A 21,969-nucleotide genomic window follows, 5' to 3' on the forward strand; every position below is an offset into this window, starting at 1 on the left:
CTTCTTTAAAGGCCACTTCAGGCAAGATATTTTTTCTCTGTGGATAAATAATTCCAGGTTGGAAGAAAGGGTGCATAGACTGTTGTATAAAAATTATTACCTAACTTAGTGCTGTTCTGAAATGGGGTGTGTTGTGTGCTCTCAGCAAAACAACTGTATCCCTGAGCATCACACAAGGGCAGGTCTGTATATATTTAAAGCCATAGAGACCATCTATGGTCCAATAAACTAAGGTATAAGCCCCCTACGCTCAACAGACAGTACCACACTTATGTGCACAAAGCATGGGCTCTGCTAGTGTTGGTCATACAGCTGCCAGTGTCTTTAATGTAGTGATGCTGAGTTCCAATGAACTGGAAACATCAGCTGAAAATAGCCATAGTTAAAGGAAAATAGCTTTCAAAAGTCCCTTTTAGGACTGAACAGGATAATGGTGCTATTACTCACTCTTTTATATAGTCTTTTCAGTGAAGAGCTTCTACTTAAGGAATTACTGTAGAATCACACTATTTATTATATTTGTTTTTGTGAAATGAGGCAGTTTGATACTACAACTGTTTCCCCCCTAACCACACAATACTTCAATTTGCAATGCTGTGATGTAAATTTGAGTTGCTGTTGTTGTGGGTTGAGTTTTCAGTATGTTTTGTTGTATTAAGTATTATATGTTTTTATGCTGTATCTCCCTCTGGAAGATTTTACTAAAGAGCAGCTATAAATTTATCTAAATAAACAAACTGAAGACAGTGTTTATTTATTAATGTAACAAAGCTGCCAACTGGACAATCTGCTTGGCAGGTGAAATTCCCTTCCATAGGAAAGCTGCATTAACCTAGCACAGTTCTGGTGGATCTTGTCCCATTTTCTATTTAGTTGTTCCTTGACTGTTCATTTCTAGTTATGAGCACTGATATTCTGGTATGAAACAGAAATAATCAGCAGAGGGAAAGGCAGCTTTCATAATCAAGGGGTGACTAACAGTCATAAATCGTAGCCCCTTCATTGCTCTTGCAGAAATGACTCAAACAGTCTTTTAAAACTACTGAACATTACTTATAGGAACTGTGCTTTAGACTTTTTTCTAACTCCACCAGATGCTTCATTTTTCTTGATTTTTATTCCAAAGCTTTGATTTGTGGCTGCTTTGCTGCATGTAAATTTTCCTTTCTTGTTCATAGATTCCTATTTTATTTTTGTAGTGGTGGATAAATAGAAATTTGGTTGATCTGCAGGAAGGCCAGGTACTTTTGACATAGAAACGTATGTGTAGAGCAGGAATGGGGAGACTTTGGTCCTCTAGATCAGGGGTCAGTGAGCATTTTCAGCAGGAGGCCAGTCCACTGTCCCTCAGACCTTGTGGGGGGACAGACTATATTTTGAAAAAAAGAACGAATTCCTATGCCCCACAAATAACCCAGAGATGCATTTTAAATAAAAGGACACATTCTACTCATGTAAAAACACGCTGATTCCTGGACAGTCCGCGGGCCGGATTTAGAAGGCGATTGGGCCGGCTCCGGCCCCCGGGCCTTAGTTTGCCTACCCATGCATTAGATGTTGTGGGATTAGATCTCCCACAATGGAAAATGATCATGGGAGTTGTATTTCAGCAACATCTGGAAGTCCAGGGAACCCAGCCCAAGCTGTTTCTGTTTGCTCTGGATATTTTTAATTTGAAAACCTGGGTGTATTTCTGTTACTGCATCTAGAGCTGGGATTCAAGTGCTGCAGTGGGTGTTGAATATGTGGACTAAATATATGGACAGTATGGGGAGAGGTGTGGCTTCTGGGCATATCTGGCTGAGGCTTGTCTATAGAGGATTATATGAAACCCTCTCTTAATCACTTTCCCTGTGTCAGGCTTTTGTAGGCCAGGCTTATTTGCTAGCCTGATAATCGAGAATAGCCTTCCCCAAACAAGTACCCTCTAGCATTCTTCCTGACCCCTGGCTGCGGCAGATGGGAGCTTTAGTCCAAAACACGTGGCGGGCACCCGGTTGGGAAGAATCTGATCCTGTTGGCTACATGCCACCTTTGCTTTGCTTCACTCATAAGGCCAAAGCAGATTAAATATGGAGGGCGTGACTATATTTCACACACCTGTGCTTTCCTCTTAAAATAGTGGCTGCAGAGTGAAGGAGGGCAAGTCAGGTTTTGGACCACAGGGTGTTGGCCAGGTCTAATTCTTCCCTTCTGTGCTGCTGTCCGAAGTGGAAAGCCCCTTCCATGAATGCGATGTTCCACCATCAAGCAGAAGTTGTCATTGGTACCCTGAGTGGGCAGGGAATGTTTGGGTCAGATAACATGTAGACAACGATGTATAAGCTAACCAGGGGATGAGGAAACTGGGTGGGTTGATAGGTAATGAGGCCTTTTTCCTGATGTCACTTTGCTCCTAGCTGGTCTCTGATATCTAGAGGTGAACTTTTGGAGGAGAAGTGCTTTGTAGGTCAACGGGGCAGGGGAAGAGGATGCCACAGGGGGATAAGTTGTGAGTGTGGACAGGCTTCAGTTGCTATCACCCATTTGCCTTTTTGTTCAGCATCAGTGCTTTGCTTTCCCACCTCTGCTTTCATGGGCGTAGTAGCCAGGATTTTTGTGGTGGTGGGGGGGGCAGGACTTTTGTTGGATAAGAACCGAAGTGATTGGTCAGTAAGTTAAGTATTTCTATTGTTTTACTTGTTCTAGGGGGGCAGCTGCCCCCACCCCCCGCTACACCCATGTCCGCTTTTGTTTCTCTGTGGGCTTTTATACCCCAGGTATACAGATTCAGCACACAGAATTTGTGCAGTTGGAGGAGGAGCCTGTTTCCTTGACGTTGCTGGATGTTGCCCACCATCTCTGACCCATTGGCCATGCCTGCATGGGCTGATGGGAGTGGGAGGCCCAGCAATGCCACAGGGACCACGGGCTCCCTCATCCCTTGGCTAATTGATCAGAAATATGGTATAATGGGAAGGAGAGGTGGAGAATAGCCGTGAGACTGGAGTAGTGAGAGTCAAGGTTAAACATTGTGAGGCCACAGTGGAAAAAGGTGGGCCAAGGAACACATTTCCTCTCAAATGTGTCCTTCTCTGCTCTCCATTCTTCAGGCAAACTTTTGCAATGTTTTAGCTGCCTCAAATTGGGGATAAATTGGCAGGCACACCCACGCACACATTACAGTGTCAGCTGGCAGAGTGATTGGAATAGAAGCTGTCAGCATTTTGTATTACACCCCCCCTTTCATTGCCACCCCTGTTTTTCGTGTGTGCAAGAGATTCATAATACATAAGGGTCTATTGGCTTTATGCAACATAAATGATTGATATCCTCCAGCAACTTCACAGCACACTCTACTGCAGTGGGTTGGTTGTGTGGACTTTTGATGTGGGAGAGCTGCACCTTGAAATCTAAAATGAAAGGAGCTGTTATAACTACTTGTGTCTGCGTGACAGAGAAAGAAAAGGTGGGGGGGGGGGAGAAAAAGAAAAATCCATTGTGATGCAAAGCATAATAGTCAGCTAAGAATTTGCACTTGAAATGCTTTGAACCTGGTCTAAGATATTGATTTAGTCCATGGTTGATTGGGTTCCATGCATGAAATAATGTAAAAAATCAAAACCTGGATGACTGCTAAATCCCATCTTCTTGAGGGTTGCTTGAGAAACATAGAATTTTCAGATATTATTATCTGGAGAAGGGTTATCCGCAGGCCTCGGTTGAGGAAATTTGCTTATTTGCATTGTAATCCTCTATATGTTTACTCCAAAGTCTTTCCTTCTGAGGATGCCTTCACAAGGCAGTTTATTGTGGAAACGATGTTCTCATGTATGCAGTGTTTGAGCAGTGTCTACAAGGCACCATCTTCTTCAAAATACTGTCCCATATTCCTCAACCCACTCCCCAATTTAATCCAGTGTTAATGTTTCCTTGTCTCCCGGCCCTTAATTTATTGGATTTTCCATGAAAATGTTAAGCCAGTATTAAATGGGAAAATAACAATAATAAGAATGCAGCACACAGAGAATGGGACTTCCTCTCCTCTCTCCATGCCGCCTTCAAATTCTGTTCCTGAGGTCCCTCCTACATGGGGGGGCACTGAAGGGGAGCGAAGACAAGGAAGAAGTTCAATTGGACAAGCAGATGCTTGCTGTATAAGCGGGATGGCAGCATCCTATGCGGCCCCATGTTTTTTCTCCTTCTCTTTCTTTACCACAGATGTTGTTTGGGGATGAGTATAAAAACCCTCTTTCTAATTAACATGTTTAACACTGGTTTCCCCACTAGCTTAGGTACCCTTTGCCTTGACATATACGGGGGTTCCTACTTTGCAACCCTCCAAATTATAGCAGATTTATCCTAAGTAGCTGTGATCCAATCAAGTTTGATTGAAAAGCCATTAATATGGGACTGAAGAGCAGCGAGATGTGTGTTGGGAAGGAAACACCACCTGTCTTCTGTTGGAGGAGAATGGTGTCGAAGTACCAGCCAGAGTAGGCAGTACTGACCTAGATGAATCAGTTGTGAAAAAAGGCAAATTCCATGCTAGGGTTCATTAGGAGAGGAATTGAAAATAAAACTGCCAATATCATGAGGACATTATACAAATCTGTTGTATGACTGCATTTGGAATACTGTGTGCAGATCTGGTCACCTCGGCTTAAAAAGGATATTGTCAAGTTGGCAAAGGTTCAGAAAGGGGCAGCCAAAATGATCAAGGCGGTGGAGGCAACTCATCTATGGGCAAAGGTTGCAGTAGCTGAGCCTTTTTAGTTTTGAGAAAATGTAAGTAAGAGGAGACATAGTCTAAAAGTTATTGGGTAGCAGATGATGTGAGAGACCACTGCCTGAGAGATGGTTCCTTTCTGACTAGACTAGATACTGGGCTAGAGGGGCAAATGTTCTGTCCTTAAGGCACCTCCTTAGGTGATGGAGGCAATTTTTGTCCGTGTTGTCTCTGTCTTTAGTTGTGCTTCAAAGGCCTGCAAAACTTGAACAGAAGTGATAGCAGCATCAAAAGAAATGTGTTCATGCCACGGGCAACAATGGCTCTGATAAGACCTCTGGCTTTTCCAGCCTGTCTCCAGCCTTGCTATAGGCTTGCTTTGTCCCTCTTTTAATTATAGTCTCGTCCAAGTCTTATAAAAGGGTGGTTGGAATATGTTTGCCCAACTCCTGAGAGAGCAAATGGGACTGCAGGTGGGAAAGAGGAAAAATCGAAAGATCCTCTTACGATGTTGCAAAAACAAAACAAAACACCAAGCTATTTTGAATTGGAAAATACAAAACAGAAGGGTGTGCATGTTTGGATGTGCATTCGGGATGGAAGTTGAAGCTGCTTATTTTCTTCTTCTTCCCTAACTTGAGTAACGTATAACTTAGTCTCCACGTTTAATTTCCTTCTCAGATCTTTGTGATGAAAATGGAAAACACCAAACCCTATAAAACAAACACACACACACACACACATCCTAAACAAGCAGAGAAACCTGGTAGAGTGCCAGCCCTTTTAGCATCCAGCTTTAGCTCCAAGTGAATACATTACAGATGTGTTATAAGATCCCAAAATGAAGGCTTTACAGTGGAAATGCTGACAGCCCCCCTAAGCGGAACAGCACACTGTAATTAGCGTTCTTCGGTGAATGTGCCAAATGAAGCCCAGTAGTGCTAAATGTAACAGCGCAAGCTTTTTGTTGTACAGCTGTATTAGCATGTGCATTCTGACAGTAAATCGCACTCTAACATATTTTTCATATGCCCATGTATCTCATTGCATGAAGTAATTTGATGGTGCAGGGTGCCTGCAAGAGTTTGTGATTTTCTGTTTTTACCTAGGATGTGGGAGGCCAGCAGTGTTACTAGCTTCAGATTTATCAGGGAGAAGGCGGCCTTTCATTTCAAGTGAGCTGTCTCTGTAGCATTATATAAAATAAGGAACTCTTGAGGTGATTTCTCAACCTTTTCGAATATGACAATATATATGTTGAGGTGAGTTGAACAGAGCTATACACAGCATTCCAAATGCAGTGGTGCCATACATTTATATAATGACATTCTGACACTGGCAGTTTTATTTTCAGTTCCTTTCCTAATGATTGCTAGCATGGAATTTACCTTTTTCACAGCTGCCTCATACTGTGACAACATCTTCCTCAAGCTCCACTATGACTTCCAAGATCTCAGTCCTGCTCAGTTAGTATAAGTTCAGACCCCATGAGCATATATGTGGAATTAAGATTTTTTGTTGTTGTTCCAACATGCATCACTTTACACTTGCCTACATTAAAATTGCATTTGGCATTTCCCCGCCCATTCATATAGTTTGCAGAGGTCCTTTTGGAGCTCTTCACAATCTCTTGTTGTTTTAACAACTCTGAACAATTCAGTATCATTAGCAAACTTGGCCACCTCACTGTTCACCTGTGACTGTTTAATCAAGAAGAAGTTTAATAAAGAACTTTAATGAAGAAGTTAAAATGCACAGATCTCAATACTGATCCTTGGAGGACTCTCAATCAATCAAATCTTTATTACGGCCATAGATCAGCATAAGGGAGGGGGGTACAATCATTTAAAATCTGAAAAATGATTTGAAAAACTAAAAAGAATTAAAAGTCTATAAAAATCTAAAGGAAGCTAGCAAAGTCTGAAAGAAGGGTTAGGAACATTAGACGGGAGTGGCAGATCATAAGAGGTTAGTATATATAAGACTATAGCTATCGATCTACAGAGCACTCTGATATGAGTGCTCATTAAAGCTAGTTTGCGGCACAGGTCATTGTCCGACGAATTTTGAGCGCTGCTGTGCGGAATCTGGCAACATTGTATGTTGTAGCAGGGTTGGTATCTGAAAGCAATTAGAAGGTACATATAGAATTGTCCTGTGCACACCTTGCAGCAGTGTTGGAGGACTCTAATTTCTACACCCTTCCATTTGGAGAACTATCCCTTTATTTGTACCTAACCACAAGAGGATCCACAGTTACCTCTTAGCTCTTGCTTGCATGGCTGTATGAATACATCCTCCAGAAATACATACTGGCAGAAAGAACAATGCTTGTGTTTAATTTTCTGAAAATCTCGTTTCAAAAGATATGCTGATTTTGCAACATGGTGGGATCTTTATCTTCTTGGCTTTTTCTTTCCTGCTGCAAGGCATCCGGCACAAGAGAATGTGAACCCTATGACACGGGTGGAGAGAAGGAAAAGATTGGCAGCAGATTTTGAAACCCTTTCCCCTTTAGGCCACTAGTTTGAATCCAAGCTATCTATGCTATTAACATATGAAGAAAGGACTTAGGAAATTCTATTGGAATGGGAAATGATCTTGTGAAAAGAAATGCTGTTGTAACCAGGCACCTTCTTGGGTAAATCTGGGCAATCGGCTCCCACGGGCGTCTTTAGGTGTTCCTTGAAGCTGGTTAGCAAGGCTAAGTGTGGGAGACTTTCCTTGTTTTGGAAGGCTGGAATCCCTAGAGGACAGCTTTTAATAACCGTGAAGATTAATAACTGTGCCACCCATCCCTACAGGCTTTTTGGAAATGTGACAAAAGATATAAACCAACTATTGTAACTAAAAACAAGAGTCAACATTCAGTCTAGTAAAATCTTGCAAATAGTATGGTTGGAGGAATAATGTATGTGACCATAAATAAAAGCCAAACACCACTTTGCTAAAGCACAAGGGAAAGGAGCATTGACAACATCATGGTGCAACTCTGTAGGAAGCCTTTTGCTAGCATTTATTAGTACATTTTCTGCCATTCGCTGTTCTTCTGACCCAAGCCTACATGAATTGCTCCCTCATGTATTTGGCTACTTTGCCACTGTTTGGCAGGCAGGATTCAAGACCCAGATTGGCAGTACGTGAATGTGTGTGATGCAATGGGCAGGTTGTTAGGTCTGGGTGTACAAGTCTTGGGTTCAGATTTTTGCTTTTCATGTATAAAGCTAATTGGCTGGGCTTGGTTAAGCTATTTTATCCAGTCTCTAATTGCAAATATGTGATTGCAGTGAAGTGATTTTTTAAAAAACTGCTGGTAATTTGTTTAGAAATAACTCTTACCTGGCTGAGAATATTGGATTCAGAGGCTTCAGGCAAAGGAAGTATGAGTCCTATAACCTTAAAGGAGGGATGCAGGTTGCGCTGTGGTCTAAACCACTGAGCCTCTTGGGCTTTTTGATCAGAAGGTTGGCGGTTCAAATCCCCGTGACGGGATGAGCTCCTGTTGCTCTGTCCCAGCTCCTGCCAACCTAGCAGTTTGAAAGCATGCCAGTGCAAGTAGATAAATAGGTACTGTTGTGGTGGGAAGGTAAACAGCATTTCCATATTCAAAATAAAAAAATTCCTTCCAGTAGCACCTTAAAGACCAACTAAGTTAGTTCTTGGTATGAGCTTTCGTGTGCATGCACACTTCTTCAGATTCTTCGTACCTTCAGATTCTTCGTATCTGAAGAAGTGTGCATGCACACGAAAGCTCATACCAAGAACTAACTTAGTTGGTCTTTAAGGTGCTACTGGAAGGAATTTTTTTATTTTGACTATGGCAGACCAACACGGCTACCTACCTGTAACTGGAAGCATTTCCATATGTTCTGGTTTCTGTCACGGTGTTCCGTTGTGCTAGAAGCGGTTTAGTCATGCTGGCCATATGCCCCGGACAAATGCTGGCTCCCTTGGCCTGAAAGAGAGATGACCCATAGTCGCCTTTGAATCTGAATGCTTTTACATATCTCTTGGGGGAAGCTACATCAGACACGCAAAAGGGATTTGGGTGGGACCAGCGTAGTCAATTGCTTGGTAGTTTTCTTTTTTATCTAACCTCCCTCCCAGTATTTCCCATGCTTTTCTGTTGGTTTCAGTTACTGTGATAGTTCTATAAATCTCCTTCTCAAAACACTGGCTATGGACCAGCTTGTTGTTGTTGTTGTTTTGTTCTACACAGAACCTACTAAATATGTCTGTCATCTGCATCAAGAGAACAGCTCTTGACACTTGATGGCATCTTTGCTGATTATGTGCATCTTCCAGTCTCCACTGAAACAATATATATTCACACACATGCACACAAATTGAAGCTTGTGGTTACATGAAGTTGAATTCAATCTGCATGAATCTCATTTTCTTTTTTTCTCTTTTTGACTAGGTGACCTTGGAGAAAGTGCTGGGAATCACTGTCTCTGGAGGCAGAGGATTGGCCTGTGATCCAAAGAGTGGTCTCGTTGCTTATCCAGCTGGGTGAGTCATTGAGGGTGTTACACAAGGAATGCACGTTGTCAGCCTAAAGGTACAGCTTATGCCAAATCTGTCATGTAGCAGAGTGATGCATTTTATAAGAGCCTCATAAAACTCCCTCCAATTATGAAGAACATCAGCAGGGTAGGTTTAAATTGCTGCAAGGAAGACTCTTTACCTATCATAACTAATTAAATTATTCTCTAGGGTTCCTCCTCTAGCTCTTAGCTAAGTGTTAATTTTTTAAATATAATAATAATTGGATTTGGTACTATGCTGAACATGGACATGATGAAAATGTGAAAATTAGATGGATTCTGGCTGCCTGTTCAATCAGAAGATGCTCCATAAGACTGCCGGGTAGTTTTGTGATGTGTGAAGTTTCATGGGCAGTGGTTACTTTATTCATGCAGACAGAGAGAACCTGGTCACTCTTTTGATTCTGGAGCTTTCACTGTTCTTTCCAGCTTTTATTTAAGTGGGTCCAAACGATTCTTATTATCTCAATAATAATCTAGAGATAAGCACTAGTATGTGGCTTGGGTTGACTTGTTCTCAGTATGGGTTAGATGCAGTGGCAAAAGCTTCCAGTGGTGACTGTGCAATGCTGCTTTTGTTTGCCCTTTCTGAGTGAATCTTCTGTTAAGATATATGTACATGAGAGGGAACTGGAAGAGTCCTGGGTCCCACAGGCCTCTGAAGCAGAGGCAAGGCTCTTCCCACCTGCCTTTTCCCTTCCAGGCTCCTAAGGACAACAAACTCGCTCACCCCTTTGAGGGAATTCAAACTGGCTGTGACCTTCTTATAAGGAACCGTATCTTTGCCTGCTCCCTGTTTTGGCAAATGGGGATGTAGGCCAGGGCTTGGGCTGTGCTGGTGGCGAAGCCGATGGAGCCGACGGTGGGCTTCCCTCGGATCTGCCCCTTGCCTATTTAAGCAGCCAGCACCTGGGGCTCAGCCTGTTTGTTCCTGCGCCGGGTTTCCCCGCCCAGCCACCCTCGGTTTAAGCTGATAGCCAATGACTTTGCTGTGGGTATGGTGGTTGCCATCCTTTAAGGGGCTGGGTAGGAATTTGCCCATTGGGCTAATTGGCACCGACCCGGTGGTTCTGCCTACCACATAGCAATCGTCACAACTGGTTGGGCATTGGGGCAATCCTTTGCTTTGGATGGAGGGGGAGTTGTAGACTCTGCCTGCCCCTCCAAATGCTGGGGTATCCCTTTAAAGGGATCTGGGGGTAGTGGTCATGTCCGCATGCCCAGGTGGGGCCAGGGCCGAAGGCACTCCCCCAAACAGCGGTCCCTGTGGGGGTCACCCTATTTGATACAAGTCTTAGGACCCCCTGTCTGGATTGACCTCGCGTCACTTCCGCGGGTGGGCCGGAAGTATTTAGCTTGCCCCATGCCCAAACCTCTTTCAACTTTATTCAATAAAGTTGGGGCCTGTTCTGACCGAACACCAGTCTCATTGATCTCTTATTATTTGGGTTGGGGTATGGGAAGTCTGATGCCTGGTCCTGCAAGCATGCTGGGGTATAACCATGGAACTGAACAACTGTCTCTGGTGCTCTTGAACCTTGTCATCCTTGGCAGAGGGATTTGACCTCTTTCTGCAGGGCCTGCAAGACAGAGCTGTTCCACCAAGCCTTTGGCCAGGGTACAGCCTGACCCCCTCCTTTGGCAATTTTCTCAGAACTCTACCCAATGGTTGCTTTCAATTGGATTTGAAGTAAAAAAAATTTTTTTAAATGAAATGATTTTAAAATGTTGTCTTATTTTATTGTTGTTAGCCGTCCTGAGCCCGGCTTTGGCTGGGGAGGGCGGGATATAAATAAAAAAATTATTATTATTGTTGTTGTTGTTGTTGTTGTTGTTGTTTTGGACAGTCAGACACAAATGAGGACAGGTGGGAAGCTCCCTCTTCCTCTGAGAGACCTGATGCTTTTTGCTCCATAAGTGGGGAGTCGGGAGTTTAAGAGGGGTGAAGTACGTAAGTCCATGTTGGAGGCAGATCTCTGGGATCTTCAGGAATGCCTGAATACAGCTTCCCTGTATTTTTATCATGTGCAGAAGGGAACAGGAGCTGGAAAAGCTGACGAAGGTGATGCTGAGTGCCGAACAGTGATTGTAGAGCTTGATAGATATTTAGTTTGTTTTGGCATTTAGTTTTGCTAATGCATCTGGGTGCCTATAATTAGTTTGGAGTGGGAAGAGAAGAAATCGAGGCCAATCTTAGAAAGCTGCCGGTTTGGCAACAATATGCCTATTAATGCGGGTAGCACAGCAATCATTTTTGTCATAGCTAGGCTTGCCATGTGACTGCCGTTGAGAGAAGCTTTGTCACCCTGTGTGGTTTTTAAGCTTACTGTCAGTGCTTAGCGATATTTAATTTGCATACATTTAAATGAGCTACTGTACAATTTGCTCACATGCTGGGCCCCCAGAAAAAAAAAATTGGTTCCTAGGATGCGGCTGTGGAATCTGAGGTATGGGTGTAAGAAAAGGTCTTGGTACGAGTACTACTGTCGTCTACAAGTGCTTAAAAATTAAAAGCCACCAAGATATTCCAGGTCCAAGCCAAAACATCTACCCATGGCATTTCTCTGCTGCTCTTTTAAAGTTCTGTAAATGCTTTACACGAGAGTTGCAGTCTAAATGCTGAATATGTTAAATTTGAGGTGGAACTGGAGGTGTCCTCACTTTGGATGTTTGAGGGAAGCTAGAGGAATGCTGATAAGATCACAAGATAAAAACAACCCACTGTTAGAGCATGGAGGAGATGAAAGAGAGCCCTGTAGCAAATCTAAATGAGGCAAGGCCAAGCGTACTGGAATCTTCCATCTCCCCACCCCAAAGGAAGTGTGCAGGAATCAAAATGTTGTGCTTGCTTTGAAGCCATGTCTGATATCCCTTGTTCTTGCCTTTTGGAGAGATGATGGCTCTGGCATGTCTTGCTTCTGCTGCAAACGTGGTTTTTTTTATTTAGGTGGATTGTCCATAGCAATAAGGTGGAATATTCCCTGCCATCATTATTGCAGTCATCCAGAATGCCTTGCTGTTTTCTCAATTATTTATGAATGGTTTTTGACTACGTGTTGTTGAAGGCATAGAAAGAGCACTGCTGGATCAGGCCAAGGGCTCATCTAGTCCAGCATTTTGTGCTTCTCACAATGGCCAACCAGATGCCTATGGAAAGCCTGCAAGTAGCATCTTAGAGTAACAGCACTCTTTTCATTCCCAGAAACTGGTTTCGCTTAGAATATTATGCATTTGCTGTTATAAAAGTGTGATGATTCTTAGCCTTACTAATTGAGTATCTGCTCACAGTAGATTTTTGAAATATGGAAGTTTTAAATGCTGGAGAGGTGGTTGCTTTACTGCTTTGGCGCAGTTTTGCTTCAAGTCAATGTTTCTTTTTGATTCTCTCTCAGTGGGCATGTATGCAGCTTCATCCCCCTACACAGTAATATTTGGGTTGCAGTAGAATGGCAGGAATTCTTTGTTTTCCATTTGATAAGCAAGCCTGTGTTGCAGGTGCGTGTCCTTCCTTTGTATTGTCTTAAAAATTCAAGCTAATGGCATTTTAACAAAGTGTGGGGAAACTGCAAATTTCTGCTGCAGCTTTTGGCTTTTTCAGAAGTGTGAAACTGGTAAGAGGAATTTCCTGTGAAGTTTCTCTGAGGCATTTCCTGTGAAAATTAAACAAAAACTAATTTGCTGGCAATTTCCATCATCAAGAAGAACGTATGCCAAGTCTGAGCCTAATAAGTAGTGCCAAAACATTATTTTGACTCTCTTTGAAATGATTTGGGGAAGTTATGTGGTTAAATGATCCTGCTTAATGGAATCAAGGTGGTATCTTTCCCCCATGGCCCATTGCATAGGATTCCTGTCTGAAGCCTAGCCCTTCTGTGCCTTGGCTGAACAGCCGCCTGCTTCCATGCTATGCCTAGCTGCTTTGTGATGCTGATAAAGTTTGCCACTGTCAAGACAACGCTTTGTGTTCAGTTTATCCTCTGCAGTTGTATTGGCCCAAAACACACAAGAGAAACAGTTTGCAGACCTAATTGGGTTGCAAGGTCAGTTTGTTTTATTATCTTGTTCTCAAGGGATTTATACCTTCTTGGCAGTATGCAGGGAGGAAAGAAAAAGGGGGGAAACGGCATTGGCTTCTGTCACTACTGGCTTCTCTTGAGTGTTCATTCTGAGGCTTCCTTTAAACTAACTCTCTCTCTCTCTCTCTCTCTCTCTCTCTCTCTCTCTCTCTCTCTCTGGCAATGGGAAGCAGAACACTCATTCTTCTTGATGTGCATTTTGCTGTCCTGAGCCAGAGTAGAGTGTCCTTGGCCCTGCATGGGTGCCTGCCATATAGCTCTTAGCATATGCTTCAGTTCTGATCTGTTCGTCTCCAGATACCCTGCTAGTTGACTCAACATTAATTTAAATCACAGGGCAGTCTCCAGATTCAACTCCCTTGCTGCTCTAGCCAGAGGGCTAAATTATGTAACAGTGCTTTATTTTTTACTGTGTTTGAAAGCACCAATTTTTATTTAACTGTTAACATGGATTGATCCTTCAAAAGTCTCAAATCTCATGAAAGTACCACCAAAATAATGCTATTATGCTGTTAGATTTATTTCTGTTTTCTGTTTTTCTTTAAATGTATGTGAGCTACATTACACTTGAATACTGTACTGGCTTCTGCTGAATAAAAGTGCAAATCCTAATAAAACTAGATTTGCAAGCTATATTTGTTTTACACGCAATTGTTAAATGTCAGGTGGGCGATATTGAGGTTTCTAGGTTCAGTAACAGCATCTGCTGGGAAAACTGCAGTCCCCCCGCCCCCGACCTTCTTTGGGATCTGGCTCTCCTGCCTATTTGACTTGAACTTGAGCCACAGGGTGTTCATGTTCGTTACTTACAAAAGACAGTCCTCTGTTTGGAGGATTGTCCCGTTCAAGCCCATATTAAAAATACAGAATCCTTAAGAAGGGAGATCATGATCCTTGAATTTGCCCATCAGCAGGACAGTGGACAGAGGAGGCACAGAAGTCACTTTACCACAGTCTTCCCCTCTATATTGATGTATTTCTATTTTAAATTACAGTAAATATTTCCAAATGTGCAACTATACATATAAAATTAGCATATACAGACTTTTATGCAAATCTGCCCTCTCATCTCTCTCTCTCTGTGTGTGTGTGTGTGTGCGTGTGTGTGTTGCATTTCTTCTCTTTTGGTGATGTGTGTGTTAGGGTTGCCAAATTTCAAACAGTGAAAATCCGAACAGAAAAGTTGCTGAGCTGCCATGCACCCGGATTTTCCCAGACATTTGCCTGATTACTGCCCAGAGATTGCTGCCGACTGCAGTGTTTCGGATACGTCTGGGAAAATCCGGACGTAGGGCAGCCCTAGTGCGTGGCCTCTTATTGAGCCCTACTTCAGAGTCTCCAGGTAAAGGACTAAAATCTGAGGGTGAGGAGATGTCATCGACAATCCTGGTGCCAGAAGCTGACCCCCCATGCACCACACCTTTTTGTTCCCAGATTTTGCTGTGCAAGTGTTTGGTTCAGAGCCTCTGGGGAATTCTTTGCAGTCCTAGAAGTGCTGTTCTCTCAGCCCTGCCCCCCTGAAAGCATTAAGTTATTTCTCAAGATCTGCATTCAGGCTTAATTCTTCTGTGCCCAACACACAGTTTTCTCTTCTCTTTTCCTCTCCTCTTTTATGTGCCTGTTATGAAAAATTAGAGAAGTGATTGGCTTCCCATGACTTCTGTTAGTTCCCTGTACTTAAGCTCTTTGCATTCTTGCGGTTGGGTTTGCATTAATAATGCGGCACAGCAGTATGGCATGTGTGTGTCTTAATTATACACAAGTGACAAATGCCTTTTAGACAGTTCCCCATCCCTGGAATATTGTGTCAGTTCTTCTGTGGACTCTGGAGGATGCCAAAGGCTGAACTCATTTACTCACATATGTTTTGGAGCCTGTAAATCCTTTCAGCACCTCTGGCACCTGCTTTCTCTGGGATCTTAATAGCCCAGATTATTACGATCCTAGGTCCCTCCTTCTCTGGTGCCAATGTGATGCCCACACCCTTCTGGCTCCACCTTCCTGTGCATAGGAAATGCCAGTGGGATCTCAGGAACGCTGAGACCAGTAGATTTTAAGAGCAATCCCTTTTTAAAAACACAACTGTTAAAAAGATGTATCCAAGAACAGGCCTTTAAAAATTGTTGTGAATCTTAATCCTTCCCCCTCTATAACAGGCATAGGCAAACTTGGCCCTTGAGATGTTTTGGGACTACAACTCCCATCATCACTAGCTAACAGGACCAGTGGTCAGGGATGATGGGAACTGTAGTCTCAGAACATCTAGAGAGCCGAGTTTGCTTATGCCTGCTCTATAAAATCTCTTAACTCTAAAATACCTTATTTATGGTACCTCCTAGTTATACGCTGCCAAAAATATTTTGAACTTCAAAATATTATTCCTAGTATCACTGAGCTATATTTGAATTTTTTGTGCAGCAATTCAGTACACATATATTGCCATATACAAAATTTTACTTCCAAATGCTAATGTCTTCAGATTTTTAAAATCTAGAACAACATGCAAGCAAGCCTGTCTGATCTGGTGTGCTACCAAAAATTGATACTGGTGAAAGGTTGGTACCAGCGCTGAGTGAAACTTGGAAAAGTAGGAACTGTCTTTGCTTGCCTATTTTATTAAACAGTGCAGTTGGTGCTCTCCATATGTTGGAATACAGCTTCCATTATCCCATTATCCCATGGTGGCTGGGACTGCTGGGAGTTGGAGACCAAGGCCATCTGGAGGCCAGCATACTGGCTCCCCCTGAGTTGGAGGATGACCCAGCAGGGCTCTTGTTATGTTCCTAAGTTGCTTCTCTTTTTAAAAATAATAATTTTAGCTTGCTTGCAGTTCTCTAATTCTTCTCCCCCCGCACCCCTGTTCTGCCTCATGCATGCACTTGTGCTGTGTGTGTGTTTTGTTGACATCGCTGCTGAGATTCTGTATCCTAGAAACAAGAAGTAAAACAAAACCAAGAAACCCTATGAGATTGCTGCAGAAAAATACAAAAAAAGAAAAAGTGTAGCAGGAATGCCAAGCCAGATTGGGGGGGGGGGGTCATACACCATGGTTTTATTTGACTCTTTTCTTATGGAAACAAATCCTCTTATTCCATTGACCCCAACCCCCTCTTCCTAAACTGATCATTAGCCAGCATGGTGTAGCATTTAAGTGTGGCAGACTAGGATCTGGGAAACTGGGGTTCAGATCCCCACTCAGCCATGATGCAGGACTAGTTAACCATCTCTCAGTCTGATCTATTGCATAAGGAGGTTGGAAAAAATAATTTTGAGGGGGGAGCATGGAGGCCAAGGAGGATATATATGTAATAGGTCTCTTTTCCATTTATGTGATTTTTTACTTGCTTTGTCTGGCAATTTGTAAGTTACCCACATAGGCCTGAGTTGTATTCCAGCAGCTGTGACCTTTCCACACTTTTGCTTGTCCCATGCCCAGAAATCATGGGTACGAGCTCTGCTCCTTTCCCGCGGAAAACCCGTTCTTTAGTGCTAGATTGGAGCAAATGTCAATCCAAAGAAAACCTGAATTGCCATTTGCTCCGATTGAATGGAAAAGAGTTGTTTGCCCATGGGAGAAAGGAGCAGGGCAAGAGGAAGTGCAGACGAGCCCTAGGAGAACATAATGCTGCTTTGTATACTGTTTAAACTGGGCATTGGCAACATGTCTTCTGTGGGCAGACATGCAGCCACAGAAGATTCCCTTAGTCCCTGAAATTAGGCTTGGAAGAATCATTCTATTGTAGGCAATACAGTAGGCTGCTGTGTGCACTTGGTTGTGCTGTGTGTGTTGTGCCTGTGTGTTTCTCCAGCTTGCAAATGTACCCATGGATCCTAAATGATTGTGTCTCTTAAATACTACATGGAAGGTAACTTCCATGGCCTCTTCCTATAAGTGGGTGTTGCTAACACATCAACCGTGCTCTGATGTTCTTTGATCCCATGTCACTCAACACGGGAACAAGGAGTGGGGCCCCACAGAGAAACCATGACCTTGATGTTGCATGTTCCTCTGCTCCAAGTGTGCTGTGCAAGCTTCTGTAACAAGACAGCCTTTGTGCATATAGCTGTACACACAAAGACTTCAATAATATCTGTAAGATGGCAGCATAGGAGCAGGTGAGGGAAGAGTGGAATTAAATGATCCAGGACAGACTTCGATTGAAGACTTTTGAGAAGATACTTCTTAAGAGATAGAGGTGGCTTGGTGGATAGTGGTGGGACAGCTGGTACAGAAGGCATGTTTTTAGGGTGTTTGCTCAGCTTTGGCCAAAAACAAAACAGAACTGTGTCATGAAGGATTGTGTCATAGAGCAGGAGTCCCCTACCTTCTTGGGCTGAGGACACACCTGGAAATTTAAGAAACTGTTATGGGCACCACAAAATAACCATTTGACATAAGAAAGAACTGGTGATGCTATTCCCACTGACTCACACCCAGCAGCAGGCAACAGTATCTACACCCCGTCCCCAAGAAAACCCCTCACAGACAATGAAAATCAGGCAATGAAGTAGGCAACCAAAAATACCGCCACAAATCATGCTTTACGCGTGTGACCTCACCCCCACTCCAACTAGACTTCACCTGTCTCCATGATTAGGCAGGTCAGTATTGAAATTTTCCACCGTTGTGTCTAGCTTGGATCTTTAGACTGAGCTGCAGGAGATATCTAGCCCTTGAAGATGGGTCATGTCAGGGCACAAATCATGTGTAATGCTGGAACAAATGTCTGCAGTGTGCACATTGGACTTGGAAAGAGCAAGATCTTCCTCTTCTTAAGTTCTGATACCAGCACGAGCTGCAGAATCACGGAGCAGAGTGCAAAGTGTCATGTGATCTCTTCCTCCCACTTTTCTCTCTCTCTCCCCCACCCCTCGCCCAACCTTCACTTCTATAATGACTTAGTTTTGTGCTGCTTAGCAGAAACCTCCTGAACTTGGGCAGCTCTTTTTTCCTGAGTCATGGACTTCCAGGACCTGCATTTTCTGAGCTTGGGAGGTGCATAGTAGGTCAGTCATAACCCAAGTCAGCCGGAAAATGACAGCCATCTGTGTCACAGCCAAGGCAGGGGGTGGGGTGGAGAAGTGGATACTACTCACTGTTTCTCTAGCCAGAAATCTGCTTAGCACATGTAGAGATGAGGTCTTAGTAGACTGAGCAGTAAATCTCATTGTAAGCTGAATGGTGGAGAGTTGTATGTGTGTTTTTTTTCTTTCCCCCAGCTGTGGCCATTGGTTTGTTCCCAAATCCGTTTCAGCTGCATGTAAATATATATATATATTTCCATGGTCCGCCTTTTTAAAGAACCCCTCTGTTGTCAGCTTTCCTGGTATGTAGGTGATTGCATAATGGGCAAGACACGAAGGATCAGATAAATGGAAAATCAACTTCTTGGACAAGTTGTAAGATGCACACATCACGTTCTTAGATAAGAATAGTCTGAAAAGGCTTATGAGGACTTTGTGTCACTGCTAATACTTCAGGAAATAAGTACTTTGCTCAGCTGAAACACAAGCAGCCATAGCCCTTTTGCCTGTGTGAGGGTCCCGTGTCACAAACTGGGAGATAACTGATTATGCTTAGTTTTATTTCAACACACATCATTTCTAATGTTTAAAAACAAGGGTCTCCAAAATACTTGTTTTAAAATCTGGATGTGTTCTCATAAATAAAAAAGCACATGACTTGTGATCCATCATGTTGAATGAATTCCTCATGTTGAATTGTGGTTACTATGGATTGATATGTAACATTGTGGTTACTTATCAACCCATGATGGGGTGTATGGCAAAAGTGGGGCAACTCTGGATTGGTCTGTCAGACAACAGTCTTTATCATTGTCTAACAGAGGTTTAGGATACATTCATATGTGGGGATTAGTGCATTAATTTTCCTGATTATAATGCTAGCAAACCTATCAGATTTTACACTGCATTACCTGTTACATTATGGAACTGCAGCTTTTTGATCAATATACTGCCATGCCATGCTAAATTTTAAATGGTGGAAAAGAACTGTATGCCAAGATACCACCCGAAATTTGGTCATGTGAAATTGCAGTGGAAAATTATTGGGATTTTCTGGGTTAACGGTGTTGCAATCAGATCCCCCCCCCCCCCGGAAGCAAATAACACAGAAATGAGCACCAAACTTCCACCGGATTTTGCTTTTGCAGCCACAGTCAGATACAACCCAGTGTCTGGTGAAGGCTGTCCCTTTGGCCATGCTCTCCCTACGGACTCCCTTCATTGCCATTTACTAATCTTCTTGTGATGGCTGTGTGCTGCCTCTGAATTCTGAGGAGAGTGCTTTTGTGCTCAGATTCTGCTTACAGGCTTCCCATATGCATTTGGCTGGCCAGGCCAGAATGTTGGACTGGGTAGGGCTTTGCCCTGAACCAGCAGATCTTGTTCCCAGTGGCACTCCAGTACTCCAGTATTTACACTGGTCTACAGTGTTGATGATGTGGGAATATCCAAGTAGAGCCAGAGACAGGCAGGATTTATCTTCTCTAAAAGGTGGCAATAGCAGCCCTTTCATTCATCGCATGAATGCGGTGGTTGGAATAACTTTTCCTGCAGCTGGCCTCGGTTTTACCCTGTGCCAAAGAGAAGCCACACAAGCTACCCAGTGTTCTAATTTGGACCACAGGAGGGAGGGACAGTAGCCACCAACCAACTGCAAATAAAATGGGCCCATTGGCAGCGAGGTGGAGTCTTATTTCCTTCTGCCTCTGCTAAATTTGAATGTAGAAAGAAAACTTCCTATAAAGTTGCGGGTGGCTTCATAAAAGAAAATACCCTTCATTTTCCTAATGTAATTGGGTAAACATCATGATTATCAGGCAGACCTTCATGGAAAACTTCCTGTTACTGTAATACTAATTGATCCTTGCATGCCTTGATACAAATGAAATTACATCTGATCTAGTGATACATCAATGGCCATAAACTAGATCCTAAACTAATAATTCCAGGGCTAACCTCTCACTTGAAATAGTTGCTTAGAACTCTCTGCAGACACCAGTGTCTTGGTGCTGCTTTTCTTTAAGCTTGCATTTCAAATATTGCTAAGTGACTTCACAGTGGTGGTTTGGGTGTTTTAATTTTATTTTAATATTAGAATAAAAATAAGATTTTATTTTAATCTGTCATGGATGCTTTAGCTGAGATTCCTGCATCACAGGGGGTCTAAGATTCTACGATTCTATTTATTATTTATGCCCCGCCCAGCTGACTGGGTTGCCCCAGCCACTCTGGGCGGCTTAAAGACAACTTAACAACCCAGGTATGATTTTTACCCTTTGAAGAATCATCTGGTTTACTATGCTTGATTCCAGACTATTGGAAATAGTAGCATAGTGGATCTCATAGGCGGCAACTATGCGGGGCCCTGGGTGCCCGGGCACCCACAATTGTAAAAAAGGAGGGAGCTGCCCCCCCATTCCACTTGGTGTCATGTCAGCAGGCCACGTAGCATGTGTGTGTGGCGTCAGCATCCCCCCTGCCACGTGTTCAAGTGACGCCTGCACACCGCAGTGATGTCAGCACACTCCCAGGCACCCACTATTGTGGGGGCAAGGTGGCACGCCTGGTGTGTCTCAGGCTCTGAGGAAGGGGGCACCTGGTGTTGTGTGTTCCTGAGAGGTCCAGTAACATCTGAAGTAGTTCTTGGAAAATGTTTACATTAAAAACAATGTTTGATGCTGTCATTAATCCACCTGACCCAGTATTGTGTTTTCTAACTGACAATGGCTTTCTAAGCCTGCTAGTTCAAGTGGGGGTCTTTTTGCAGCACCAGCTACCTGAGATTCTTTTGACTAGAGATACCAGGGACCAAGCCTTGCCAGTAAGTAGGCTACCACACTTTATGTAACAACAAAGACTTGAGTGGAACGAGTACCCCTTGATTTACCCCTTACTTACTTCATCATTTGAACATGCTTTGGGCAGAAAGATGCTAAGGAAGAGCTAGTGCTTTGTTCTTATATTTTGTAAATCTTGGTGGTGAGATGAGAGAGAGATCTTGTTCAAATTCCGCTGTTGGGGTTAGTTCCTTGCACGCAATTTTGCACACAAGCCGTGGATCCCTGCACACAATACGGTACAGCACTGTGCGCTGCTGAAGAAACTCCGAAAGTCTTTCTGCAAAAGCCGCTAAGAGCAAAGCTTATACTGCGCCATCTGTGAAAACAATGCCTTCACTCCATGACCTTATTGTTTGATGAGAAAGCTGGTAAAATCTTGTCCAGTATAACAACAACAACAACAACAACAACAACAACAACAACAACAACAACAACAGCAGCAGCAGCAGCAGCAGCAGCAGCAGCAGCAGCAGCAGCAGCAATTTATTATTTACCAGTATACTCCAGCCATCTGGCTGGGTTTCCCCAGCCTCTCTGGGCGGCTTCCAACAAAATATTAAAATACAGTGGTCTGTTAAATATTAAAAGCTTCCCTAAACAGGGCTGCCTTCAGATGTCTTCTAAAAGTCTGGTAGTTGTTTATCTCTTTGACAATCTGATGGGAGGGTGTTCCACAGGGCGGGTGCCACTACCGAGAAGCCCTCTGCCTCGTTCCCTGTAACTTGGCTTCTTGGAGTGAGGGAACCGCCAGAAGGCCCTTGGCGCTGGACCTC

General features: G+C 43.4%; 2 protein-coding genes across 6 annotated transcripts in view; one reads left to right on the plus strand and one right to left on the minus strand.

Moving 5' to 3' along the window:
- The window catches only part of SPTBN5 (spectrin beta, non-erythrocytic 5), a 397,537-nt gene that overhangs the window by 76,860 nt on the left and 298,708 nt on the right, over positions 1–21,969 (minus strand). The window lies entirely within an intron of this gene.
- Positions 1–21,969, plus strand: part of MAPKBP1 (mitogen-activated protein kinase binding protein 1) — a 125,429-nt gene that overhangs the window by 38,560 nt on the left and 64,900 nt on the right. For all 5 annotated transcript variants that reach the window (XM_081207656.1, XM_081207659.1, XM_081207657.1 and 2 more), the window contains exon 3: positions 9,129–9,220. In XM_081207656.1, coding sequence (XP_081063782.1) covers positions 9,129–9,220 — 92 coding nt within the window. The remainder of the gene's footprint in view (positions 1–9,128; positions 9,221–21,969) is intronic.

This window comes from Podarcis bocagei (genome assembly GCF_964188305.1).
Source record: "Podarcis bocagei genome assembly, chromosome: 1".
NCBI lineage: Eukaryota > Metazoa > Chordata > Lepidosauria > Squamata > Lacertidae > Podarcis > Podarcis bocagei.